Source organism: Phragmites australis, chromosome 2 (assembly GCF_958298935.1).
Source record: "Phragmites australis chromosome 2, lpPhrAust1.1, whole genome shotgun sequence".
In the NCBI taxonomy this organism is placed as follows: Eukaryota; Viridiplantae; Streptophyta; class Magnoliopsida; order Poales; family Poaceae; genus Phragmites; species Phragmites australis.
Genome location: NC_084922.1, coordinates 11,202,238 through 11,215,754, shown reverse-complemented (window position 1 = coordinate 11,215,754; position 13,517 = coordinate 11,202,238). Strand labels below are relative to the sequence as shown.

Below are 13,517 nucleotides of genomic sequence, written 5' to 3'. Positions count from 1 at the left end.
GCCTCTTTGACAATCTTTAAGATAGTATTTGTAACATTGGAAGCCAAAAGAGAAATCAACTCATTCTGAATTTTGTGACTGAGATAATGATAATGAATTTCATTGTTTTGAATGCGCCTAAGATGGTCTTGCATTACCAAATTAAATTCTGCAATCATCTCAATACAAGCTAAGAAATTACCATTGTTATCATTGTAAAGCTGCTCACTAGATCCTCTAAAAACCTAATTTCGTTTACCAAGATATTTAACAATGGTAACTATTCGAAACAAAACTTGCTTCAACCGTTCTTTCTCCTTTGTGATTTTCTGTTGGAAATCTTTGTCAATTGTTTCATTTTTGCTCAATCTAGTACTTAATTCATTCCAAGACCTCAAGCTAGTAATATGCTCGACACTAGTTTCATGTTCTTTGAGCCTTTCGCTGAGATACTTCCAATCTCTAAATCCATTATCTCCTAATGAACTCTTGCTATTGTTGGATTTGAAAATCTTACAACAGAAGCAAAACACTTTGTTAACATGCTTAGAATAAACCAACTATTTTCTATCATGTACCTCTCCATTACTCATTGTTCTAGAATAATGACCATACGAAAAATACCTTGAGTTACCATCTAAAGGGAATTTAAGATTTTCTTCTCTTATAGGTCCCTTCTCAACTAATACGTCTCTAGCTTTGTTATCAAGATTACCCCAATTTTGTGGATCATAGATATCCATAGAAAAAACGGTTGTTCATCAACACTAGCAGATGAATTAAATATATGCTCATGATCATTCACATTGTTATCATCCTCATTGGTATCTATATTTTCTTCTGTAGGGCATTGGTCTTCTGAATTCTCATTAGGTTGTTCCTCCATAACAGCTATCGCCAACTCATCCGGATTCTTTGAACTGCTCGTATTACTCTTAAAAAATTTGTCAATGGCTCCCTTTTGTGATTCCACCAATTCATCTACTCGTTTCCTTTTTTTCCTTTTTTCGCTACCAGATGCATACTTTCTAGAAGACATAATTCAAGAACATGCTGAAAATTAAAAAGAAAATACATTAGTGGTTGAAATACTACGAGGATCACCAACTGGATGATTAAGACGAGTTATTATCTCAACGATTAGGCCAAGTTGCCGTCTCACCGTTGTCCCCAATCACCAATTCATCGACTAAGACGACTAGACGAGCGCGAGCCACCGTCTCGGCGTCTTCCCGCTGAAAATTAAAACAAATTAACAATTGATATGCATACTTTGAAAATTGATCACCAAAATAAATCCATCTCGAAACAGAAACTGGATGATGTGATTGACTGATTGTACAGTACAGTGGTCAGTGGCAACGTGGCGTCTAGCGGTCTGGGGCTAGGTGTCTACGTCTGGCGTCGGCGCCTCGTCGGCTCGGTGCGTGTGTGTCGCAGACGGCACTCGACAGACTCGTATTTGCAAGCGGCAGCTGGCAGGACCGCATGAGCCACACGCCAGGCACAGGCGCACAGCAGGTCGGGCGTTGGCGTGGGCGCGTGCCGCGCGGCGCGTCACAGGTCGCCAGGCGGCAGGCAGCACTGCAGCAGGCACGCTCAGGGTCTCGCTCGCCGTCTCACTCTCGGGGTGTCGGCGCGTCAGGCAAGGCTGAGTGGTGAGCGGAGAATAAAATACCTAATGGGCTCATGGGATTTGGGGGCCCAGGGCGGCTGCCCCGCTCGCCCCCCCCCCCCCCCCCCCCCCAAGGCCGGGCCTGCATGCAGTGTAGGAGCAGATGGTCCATGGTCTCCGATGACTGATTACATAAGACACATGTGTCTGAGTCGTGGAGGCCATGACGACAACGTTGATCACAATCCAGATGCGCTTGTGTAGTGCAAGCCACGTGAAGAACTTAGGGTCTATTTGATTCACTACCATCAATTACTGTATTGCACAGGCCATAGGCCAAGAACCTTCATTGGAGCCCACGATTTCCATATCTACTTTGCACCTATACAGATTTCTTTGCGTAGATCGAATAAACCAAGGTCACCGAGTTTGATTGGTCGGCATACCCTGGGGTGTGACACCATGCATTTACCTCAGCCGAAGCTTCGCATGCCCAGAGCCAGTAGAGGTCTAAGTCCTCGTTCGATTCGCTAGGCCTTCATCCGCCCCATTTTGGTTGGGGCAAAACAGGGTGGGGGCACCAGGTAGGATGGGACGGGAATGAGTCAAAGATCCGTTTCGTCTTATTTCAGAGTATATGTTATATTCATGTTTAGTGTGTTTATTAAAAATTTTATTATCCTTTTGTAATAAAACTTATAGTAAACTAATGTATATATGTAACTATTGTTATATTATGTTATGTCTTGTGAATTTTAGATGTGGCTTTTTATTGATCTATATGTTGTGGTAGTTATTATCTTATAATTAAACTTGATCTAGAGTTTTTAATGACTTTAATCAGAGCGGGTAGGACAAGTCGGGTCAAAGTTGGAGCTCCACGAGGTGAGGCAGGGCAACCAAAAATCACCCGCTCTCAAGTCAGGACGGGGCAGGGACATGCGTATGGAGGTGAGTGAAGGCAAACCCCACTCCATTCCGCTCCATTTAGATCTCTAGGCTAAAGGAAACCGCGATGACACTTGTCAATGGCGATGATCACCCATGCAGGCAACTTGATAGAGATGAGGGGTAGATGGGAATCGCAGATAACGTCGACTTAACAAGGATTAACTGAACTGGCTTATTAAGCAGTTTGGCCTTCCAAGTCAGTAGCCGTCCTGAAACATTGTCGACAAGAGGCTGCAAATGCGATTTCCGCAGACGGCCCGTGGATAGCGGCATGCCCATGTAGGTAATCTGAAATTTAGACACTTGACATAGAGCCAGAAGCAAATTCTATAGGATCCGGTCCTACAAAAGACCCTCTCTCCTGTGATGACATATGTCCACTCTCTCTCCTCTTCAGCCTAGCCATTGGATCACAAGATAGATAGTATGGATGAGACCTCACGAGAATCTTTCTAAACAAGATCTTATAGAATTTGCTTCCCATAGAGCGAGTACACTTTGCAAATCCTCATCGGAAAAATGGATTGATGCCACAAGGCATTTTTGTAAGTTGGTTCGCAATCCTAATGCGGAACCGAACAGGTACAGGATGGCCAATGTATGGCATGTTTGGTTCATTGTCACGCCTTGCCACACATTTTGCCACACCATAAATTAAGCAAGTTTGACCACCTTAGATACCTGTTTGTTTCATAGCCACGGTTGTAGTAAGATTCCTCTTGTATTGTCCGAGTCACATACATCATAGACACAAAAAATAATATGGCAAGATTGTCTTAGGCTAACCAAGGTGTGGCGCTAGTGACAAATTTGATGGCTAAACCTTAGACGAGTTTAGCAAAAATATATAGCAAAAGTTGGCATCCTTAGTCTATCAATCAAATAGGCACGTAGTCATAATGTCCTGTTCAGTTGGATCCACAAAGAGCATAACATCATCAAAGGATTCCCGATCGGTGCCAGAAGAACTCCTTGTGCACTCGTGTGGTTGATGACCTGATGCAGAACATCCATGATTAAGATGAAAAGCATTAGGGACAATGGGTCTCCCTGCCTGAGTCTTCTTTCATGGTGAATTGGCTGTCATGGCTCCCCAAAGTATTTTGGTAGATGCCATTGACAGAAAGATGGAAATTGTCGCACCAACGGTTCCCAAACTCCATGTGTTAAAGAATTTGCAGCAAGAACGGCCAAGTGCTCGACGAATTGGAAGTTGTCATGTATGGATCTTCCTTTGATGAAGACGCTTTGATTGATATCCACCAAATTGTCCAGCTCCGGAGCTAATCGTCAAGTCAGCATTTTAGCGACCAATTTGGCAAAGCTATGTATGAGGCTGATCAGACGATAGTCACTGGCAGCTTTGGCTTTGGCTCTTTTTGGCAGAAGTGTGATCGTGGCGTTGTTGAGCTTGTGAAATCTCCATCTGTTAGTCTTGCACGGTGAATTCGGTGGGATATCCCCTTTGATGATGGGCCATGCTGTTTGGTAGAATTCGGTGGTGAATCCGTCGGGTCCCGGGGCTTTGTCCGCCAGCAAAGCCTGGATGGTTTTCCAAACTTCGGCTTCAGTAAAAGGCGTTTCTAGATGACTCAACGCTGTCGATGGAACTCCGATGGCATCCACGTCGTTGGATCTCTCGCGCTCCTTTTCAGTGCCCAACATGATGTCGAAATAGTTGAACAACGCCTAAGATTTGTCATGCTGTGCGTACACTGTGCCTTCATCAGTTTAATTATAGTCTTACAATGTGATCCGAGATCTCTTTCGAGCAATTGTGCGTTCAAGGGATGCTAAACCCAAGCATTTGCAACTGAAAGACTATAAACTGATTCCTCAGGTGAAAGATGTCGGCTCCATGTCAAGGGCAACGACGAGGCCAGCTGCAGGCGGGTAGTCCTACCGGAGATCAAGGCCCAACTGGTGTCGTCAGAGCGCACGGTGAAGGTCAAGATCCAGTGCACGAACCGCAAGGGCGCGCTCATCACCGCCCTGTCCGAGATCGAGAGGATCGGCCTCGCCACCACGACCGTCGGTGTGCTCGATCCCCTTCGCCGCCTCCCTCGACATCACTATTACGGCCATGGTCGGTCAGCCTATACACAACTCTCTCGATCACCATGCATGCATGTGTACATGTAAGTTTGATGATGTCTTCTTTTTTTTCAGAAGGGAATGAGATTATATTAAAATTTAAAGCATATTACATCCACTTTTACAGCACAACCCCTTTTACAAACAAGTCAAAAAAACAAAGAAAAAAAAACAACAATGTCCTTTTTGCAATCTTCTTCATCTTTGGAACCTTCTATCGGCCATCGAGCCGTCCCGCGGTAGTAGTCCAAACATTGATTTGTCGCATCATCCAACACCCAGACCCACCGTCGGGCGCAACTTACACACTGAACGGATATCGACAACCCCCTCTCCAGCAACGGAGGAGGAACCTCATCCCCAACATCTCTATCGTCGGACACACTGAAAATAGAGACCTAAAACACCAAGCTGTCGCCATCGAGCCAAAAACCAGCAGCCTGGGAGCACAGAAGCAAAACAAAGGGATCAAATCCATCCCATCCGATCTTAACACACAAACATAACCATACCTCATCAAGAGCTCGCCGGAGGTCACGCCGAAAAGGATGCCAGCTCCACGAATACCCGAGAGGATCAAAAGTCGACCGGACGTCACCATCCATGACTCCACTGAAAACCCAACTAAACTACCAGATCTACAAACCTAACAACTACTTCAAATACTACATGCATCACCGGATATCGATTCACTAGTTCTCCACCAACTTTGAGAAGAGAGCCAGCAAAATCAACGCCGGCTTTAGAATCACCTCCAGAGTCGCTTCTCTATTGTAGCAAAGGGAAAATAACGGGAGTGCGTATATAGTTTGGTGATGTCTTCGGTGCAAGCTGGAGAGGACTTGTGATTGTCTGCTCAAGATATAGTGAACAAGCTTAACCAGACGTTCCAGTTATCTCTCTGAATTAAGCTGATAAAGTTAATTTGATCGGGCCGCCGATTAATTTCCCTTTAGCCTTGAGACAACTTGATCGGGTACGGTCCTTCGGTACAGATAGGGTGTTTGTGTTTTACCTTGATTGACAAGCTAAGGCCCTGTTTGTTTAGGCTTCTGCTTCTGGAGAAGCCTGCTTCTGACTTCTGGAGAAGAGGGGTTGCTTCTCCAGAAGCTGCTTCTACAGAAGTAGTGACCTGTTTGGCAACCCTGCTTTTAGATGCTATGGATGATGGCTTTTGAGCTGAAATGTATCTTATGCCCCTGGTTATTTGAAATGGATTTGTTTAGGTTGTACAAACTGTTATTAAAATTTGATGGAAAACTCTTGAAATTTTTTCTATTCTTTTTGAGCATCATGTATTCACAGAGGCAACCATTTTCGGGTCAAGAATTGTGTATGATATAACCATGGAACACATATATGAATGTCATGTCATCTAGTATATATATTTCAAGAGTGCACGATCCAATTAGCAAAAATACAAATCCAGATCAACAGAGAGTTTGATGTATGGGATGAAGGTAGTCAATAAACACTTGGATAAATGGGATGTTGATCGAAAGGACTGAGTACATGCTCCAGTTCGTACAAAATACAAATTCTGCTCGCTGAACACATGGAATCCATTAGCAAAATAAAGATCTATGCTTGAAGTAGAATTTCGATATGACCACAACCATTTACCACACAAAATGAAGCTTCTACTACTTCTTGACCTGAAGGGCACACGAAACCACATGATCAGTAAAAAGAGATCTATAACAATTCTTCCAAAATAAAATAAATAGACATAGAAGAACTACTAGGAAAGAGATCAAGAGTAAGATAAAAAGAAATAACCAAAAGGTTACCTGAGCATTATGAAAGTTCAAAAGTACAAAAGGATGACACAGATCATAATTTCTAGCCTATCCTCTCATGCTCATCAAAGCATCAGCAATATTGTCACGAAAGGTGTTCATGTCGCTCTCTTCATGTCCTAGTGCACTAGTGCTCTCTTCATGTCATCATGTTGAGATGATGATGCTTGACCAACATTTGGAATGTAATCTTCATCTTGATCACATCTCTCAAATAGATTATCTTGCAAATGGATTTCTCGAATGGAGTTGTGAAGGGCCATGCATGCAATGATAATTTTTGATTGCTTCCACATTGGATAACTTGGTAAGTGAAGAAGTATTCTCCATTTCATCTTGAGAACACCAAATGATCTCTCTATCACGTTGCGAAGGGATGAATGCAAATGGTTGAATACTTCTTTCTTACCCCGAGGGCCCGGGCCCTGTCGAAACTCTGCTAAATGGTACGTCTCGCCTTTGTATGGAGATAGGAAACCCTTCCGATTAGGATAGCCTGAATCAACAAGGTAATACTTACCTAAACATATAACACCTACGTCAGCAATATGAACTAGATGATGAAAATAAAAAATAATTTAGAGGTAATGTTGATACCTTCAGGCGGAAATGGAAACTTATCACCATAGTTGTTTAATGCTTCATTGAACACCCTTGTGTCATGCACAGAACCCGGCCATCCAGAAACAACAAAAGTGAATCTCATATCGAAGTCACATATAGCCAGCACATTCTGAGTAGTATATCGGTATCGTCCAACATGTGCAATCGTCTCAGTACAAGGCACAACAACGGGAATATGAGTACCATCTATTTCTCCAATACAATCATTAAAGTAAGGTGAGAAACGAGGATCTTTGAGCCTAGAATGCACTGCAACAAACTCAGAATCTCTTGGTTTGATAATATTCGCAGCTAGATTGTTCAAATAATTCAGCACATGTGTTAACTTTCTACTGATAGTCTCACTAGACCTCTCAAACCGATTCTCAACTTGGCTAAAAGATTGTGGACCACCACAAATCCATAAAAACATGGCCAAACATTCGATAGAGGTCATACCTTTAGTTGACTTCAGTCTATAGTTTGACACCAATGTATCATGCAAACTATCAAACACTGCTCTGGTCATCCTAAACATCTTGTAACAAGCTCTAGGTTGATTCAAAGTTTTGATGACCCAATCATATCCAGTCACATCAGGTTGTCTCCTAGCTGCCTTCTTCAAGAAAGTTTCACCATAGTATAGCGCAAAAACATTTGTTGCATCTACAACCAACTTTCTCCTCTTCAATGCAATATCTAATTTTTTAGCATAGGCATCATCACTTGAGTTGTCACAGTCACTTGAACTCATCTACAAAGCAATAGGTAGCATCAGATAATGGCCAAATTTTGAAGGAGTAATAAACAGGCAAGTCTCATACCACATTATTACAACTCTCAGGCAACATCACACATAAATATCCAAGTCTAATGCAACATAACACATAAATATCCAAGTATCATGCAACATCACACATAAATAGTCAAGTCTCATGTAACATCACACATACATATCCAAGTCTAATGCAACATAACACATAAATATCCAAGTCTCATGCAACATCACACATAAATAGTCAAGTCTCATGTCACATTACTACACAAAGTTGAAGTTCTAGAAAGAAGACATCAATATAAATAGGATACTTTAATAACAAGATAAACTACTTCTTCCTTTCCTCATAGCATCTCTTGAGCCAATTGAACCTCCCTTCATTTGTCTCAAAAGTGAGGAACATTTCACGATTTTCAGCTTTCACAAACAATTTTGTAGCCATAAAATGCTCATCACTCCCTTCAACTACTCCAGCTTCTTTTGCCAAATTCATCACCTCTCTAATTGCCTGATGAGTGTAGTCACCAGTCAATGCTTTCGAGGTTACAGAGTTGGAGCTAATGACATCGTCCACCATGCGTGTCATGACCCTAACCATAGGATTCTTCCCCTTCTTTAGGCTATTCTTCCTTGGGCTACTAGATTTTTCCTTTCGCTTCAACTGCTTCCTAGCAGCCATCATGGGTGTAAGATCTTCCTCCATGCCTTCTGCATCCTTGTCATCATCATCATCGATATTTATGTGGCTGCCAGTATTTCCCTTTATGCCTTCTTCACCAGGGATGCATCCAGACAGACCCGATACATGACTCCTCTCAAACATAAACTCCAATTCTCTGAGGTTATTTGGTGGACCAAAACACAACGCCTTCTTCTCTCTCTGATTTTGTCCCTGGACAATGAAAAATATTAGTACAATGTGATAATATGATAAATTGAAATGTATACACACAATGTTGTCCAATATCTAACCTTAGTGGCCTCTTCCCAAAACTCTGGACTTGCTGATACTGTCCCTAATTCTGCATTCCACCCAAGCCCAGTCTTGTTCAAGAGTGATTTCCAAAATGTGTACAAGATCTTTAGGTTGTCCCAACGGTTTTTGAGTTGCTTTTGAGTGTAATTCCTCCCTGTTTGAGCCAAAAACTTCTGACCCAAGCTCTGATAACCTCTTGCATTCAACCCACCTAGAGGTCTATTGCCAGCATGGATCTCCTCAACAGCAAGCTTGCAAAAAATTGTGGTAACAAGGGGATCCCAATCTGCTTTTGCTACACCCTTCTCCTTCTTGTCCATCTAAATTTCTCAAATTAAATTAATTGTACCAAATAGAACATGGAACCAACCATCTCACGGAAATAAAAACATAATAGGAATTAAACAATGAGTCAATGCCAAGAATTAAACAATGAGTCAATCCATAGTAAAAAAGTAGGCATTAACTTCATAAAGCTGATAAATATGTAGAGAAGAGGACACCCCTGATAAATCAAAAGACATGACAAAAATTGGGCAGGATCAATTTAACTGAAGCAATTATTTGAAAAGTAACAAGTATACCTAAAAGGAGCCTTTGTCATTCAATTAAATTCAGTTTTTTTCATACATCTCACAAATCCAACAAAAAATCAAGCTATTGCTCAAATTAATACACCGAAAATTTGACATGATTTTGCAACAAGACATTTTTCGAATGCAGCATTCACCTCTCACAAATTTTTACAACAGTATATGATCCTTTAGCTCACAATGTGTTTGACAAATTTTTCGAATGCAGCATTCACCTCTCACAAATTTTTACAACAGTATATGATCCTTTAGCTCACAATGTGTTTGACAAGGAGTTCAGCCTAACCTAAACAGGCACATAGAACACCAATATCTTCTCAATTGCTGCAGGATCCACGTCCTGGAGGCATTACAACAAACACATGATAGGGGAGGTTCGGCTCACCGCTGCGTCAGGCACGTCGGGGTTGTCCTCGGGCTGGTGGAGCTTGACTGTCGTGGGAAGGTAGGCAGCGGAGGGCCTCCGAGGCCAGCGGTGGAGCGAGGGCGGCGAGGGGAACTAGCTTCGAGGGCGGCGGAGAGCTCCGAGGGCGGCGATGGAGACCTCCGAGGCCAGCGGTGGAGAGCTTCGAGGGCGGCGAGGGGAACAAGCTTCGAGGGCGGCGAGGGCAACTAGCTTCGAGGGCGGCGGCGGCAGCGGCGGCGGCGCCGGCGGGTGCAAAACCCTAGTTGCCTGGTCAATCGCCTGGAAAGCTCGGGATGAATCGATTTGGAGGAGGCGACTCAAATGGCCGGTTTCAGAACTGGCGGATGTATTTATGGGATGGCAAAGGCGGGTAATTTCTTGTGAACTCTTGGGGTACTCTTGTTTCCTCAGCCCGCAGAAGCAAGTTCCACCCGCAGAAGCATGTTCCACCCCAGCTTGTTGGCTTCTAGCTTCTGTAGTGTTAGCGGGAGGATATGGCTTTTGAGAAGCTCGGTCCAGAAGCAAGCTCTTTGTTTGAGCTTCTCGCTTTTGAACATGAGAAGCTGTTCAGAAGCTCAAACAAACACGGCCTAAGTATAATATCAACATACTAGACGTAATATTTTTTAATGAAGTTCGGTCAACTTACTTATATTTTTAGGTATGACTATGTGCGCTCTTTCTTAACTATTTTTGTCGATCTGTGGTTACAATAACGGTGTCTTCTATTTAAAGGTCTAGAAATAAGAGTTCATCTATAACTCTCAAAGTGGCCACGGCAAAATGTTGTAGTACTTTGTGGCAAGAAAAGTGTCCACGGCGAAATGTTGTCTTTTGCACCAAGTAGATGGGAACGCTAGAAGTTTGGAAATATGGAGCTGTGGCAGCATCCAAACTCAAAGCTAACAAAACCAAACTATCGTAGCTTATGCTTATAGGCATTGTAGCATTAAGTTGCAATCAAATTAAAAGCGGAGCACAAAAATAGAAATAGTATATCCCCGTGCAACTGTTGCACATGGAGCTGAGGTTGGGAATTCAAGATGCTATAATGGGTATCACTAGTGTTTATTTCTTGAGGTCAGTTTTAAGACGGGGGTCTTATGGTGGGACCCATCGCTTAACAAAAGAGTGAAAATCCCAATTAACTCATCCTCTCCCCCCCCCCCCATTGCTTTTTCACAAGCTCGTTCTGCTGTTCTTCCCATCGCTCGTACTCCCCACGGGCCACCACATCACCCTCGATTCCTCCTCCACCATAGACCATGCTGCCCCCTCCTCTTCCCCCACTAGTCAACACGCCCTTCACTTGCTCTCAACTCCCCCCGGGCAGATCCGTGCGTCAAAAATCAAGGGGTGGTCAGGTTAGAGAAGAGCATAGAGGCGTGGCAAAGACTACGGGGTTTAGATCTTCCCGGCAGTGTGCAGCCCACTCTCTCTTTCTCCCTCTTCTCGAGCGACGGCATAGTGGATCTCGACGGTGATGTTGTCGCCAGATCTAGCGCTCCCGAGACCCACCACCGGATCCGGCGATGATGTCGTTGCAAGATCGGCCTCAGTGGCGATTCCCGTAGTGTACGAGGTAGGAGGCGTTCCCATTGTGGCAATGACAACGCCACCACTCCTCCATTTTTTATTTTTTACGAGCAGGTTGTAAGCTTGTGGGTCAATCTTAGCCTTTTTCTGCTGAAGTCGAGCTCTCTAGTGATAAGGTCACCCTTAATAATGCCTCCTGTTCCTTATGACCCCATGTTCACCACACTATTGATAGGTGACTACATTTTCTTGGGAGTAAAATGCACCGGCGGTCCTCAAACTTGTTCTGATGTGTCATTTAGGTCTATGAACTTTGGAAATGCATTTCTAGGCTATTAATGTTGTCAAACAGTGTCAATCAGGTCCATACCAGCTCAAAGGGGGTCTTGACGCTGACATGGCGTGCCACATGGTGTATGCGTGGCAAAGGCAGTATAGACATGGCCTCTCTTCTCCCTCTCTCTCATCTGCCGACCTCCTCCCTCTCTCTCCCTCTTCCTTTAGACTGCGTGCAGAGCTCGACTGCCGTGTGGACGCCAACGACATGCTAGCCGAAGCTCCCCCACACAAAAACTTGAGGATGCCCTCATCACCATGTTCCTTGTCGTCCCATAAGACACTCCTAGTCAGAACCATGTCTTCTTCTCCTCTCGATCATCATTCCCCACCACGAGCTCCACTATTGCCATCGTAGCGGCGCTAAGGGAAGCTTGGAGGAGCTCCCTCTCCATCCCCTCCCTCGAGTTCCCGACTGGATTTGCTTCCTCCCCAGTAGAATCGAGCTCGGTAATCGTCTTCCCCACCTCGGACCATCATCCTCCACGCCTCACTATCGACCCACCGCTCTAGCCCTCCTTCAAGCTGAAGAGCCCCACAGCGAGCTTTCCCTCTGCCTAAGGATCCTCGTGTGTGTCCTCGTTCGGCTCAAACCCATTGTCGACTTGGCCTTCGTCATGTTGCCATTGATGAAGCTCTCCTGAGTCATCAATGGCCGCCAATGCTTTCCCTCGCCGCTGGTCGTGCTCCCCTCTACATGTCACCACTGAGACCCCAAATCGGTTCCCCATTGTGTGCTGGTGCTCCTAGTACCCTTCCCTAGCCGAGCCACACTGCCAATCATCGTCGGTGAGCCGGTCAACCATCGATCAATGCCACCCCGCCCTCTCCTGTTTTGATTTTGACCGAGTCAAAATGTTAAATCGGTCCAGTAGGTCTCAACCCCATAAATCCAGAGAGATGCTACACAGACCTGGGTATAAAAAGGGTTTGCAGGCACCACATGGCATGCCATGTCAACATCAAGACTCCCTCTGAATCAGTATGGACCTGATTGACATGGTTTGACAACATTAATGGCCTAGAAATGCATTTTTTGAGTTCGTGAACCTAAATGACACATCAGGACAAGTTCGAGGACTGCTACTACATTTTACTCTTTTCTTGGCAACGTTTGGCACTATTTTGTAGTGTGTAGTTGCTAAATTGTCTCTCGCGAGTTGCAACATTTCATGGTTGGAATGTTACATCAAAGTAGTTCATGTTGTGAAACAAGTACTAGCGTTGTAGTCTGTAGGACGCGTCTATTTGTTGTACTAGTAGTAGGTGAAAACACAACATCGCTTAGCTCCGCTGCAGCGGCCCCGCGTGCCTGCTGTCTCGAGTCTCAACTAGCGTCGACGTTGTGGCATTTTAGTGCTCTCCTCCCCCATCATGCCGACATCGTTGAATGCCTACCCTATCATCTCGTTTACCGCCTTCACGCATGGCATCATGTCCTCCTCCGACTCCGCCGCGTCACACACCTTCATCTTTTCCACTGCGTACTCCTTAGCGCCCTCCGCCTTGTCCATAGCCGCATCCATGGCACCCTTCGCCCTATCCACCCCCGCGTCCTTTGTCTCGACGGCCTTCACCGTGGCAGCATCTACCATGCCCCTGGCCTTCGCCTTCCCCTCCTCGACGTAGTCTCCTGCGGCGGCTAGGACTCAGTGCGCATGTGCTTGCTCCTTGTGCGAGTGGAGGAGAACAATGGCACGATGGCAGAAATAAGGTAGCTAGAGATCTCTAGACAGGATAACACGGTGGTGGCTGGTGAACCACAAGCATGGCACGCGACGCCGCTGTAGTGAACATGGTCCTTTTATGGCATGTATGTGATTTTGGTGATTAATGACAACATAATCAATG

General features: G+C 44.6%; 1 protein-coding gene across 1 annotated transcript; it reads right to left on the bottom strand.

Moving 5' to 3' along the window:
* Window positions 1-7,652: 7,652 nt before the first annotated feature.
* LOC133902712 (L10-interacting MYB domain-containing protein-like) lies at window positions 7,653-9,115 on the bottom strand. Its single transcript, XM_062344169.1, has 2 exons — window positions 8,792-9,115; window positions 7,653-8,711 (listed from the first exon to the last, which is right to left on the bottom strand). The coding sequence occupies exons 1-2, from the start codon at window positions 9,113-9,115 to the stop codon at window positions 8,148-8,150; spliced, it is 888 nt and encodes a 295-aa protein (XP_062200153.1). The 3' UTR covers window positions 7,653-8,147.
* Between the last annotated feature and the right edge of the window lie 4,402 nt (window positions 9,116-13,517).

Coding starts and splice junctions, on each gene's coding strand:
- LOC133902712 (XM_062344169.1), bottom strand. CDS start 9,115: ATGGACAAGAAGGAGAAGGGTGTAGCAAAAGCAGATTGGGATCCCCTT. Junction 8,712..8,791: donor TTTGGGAAGAGGCCACTAAG/GTTAGATATTGG, acceptor TTCATTGTCCAG/GGACAAAATCAGAGAGAGAA.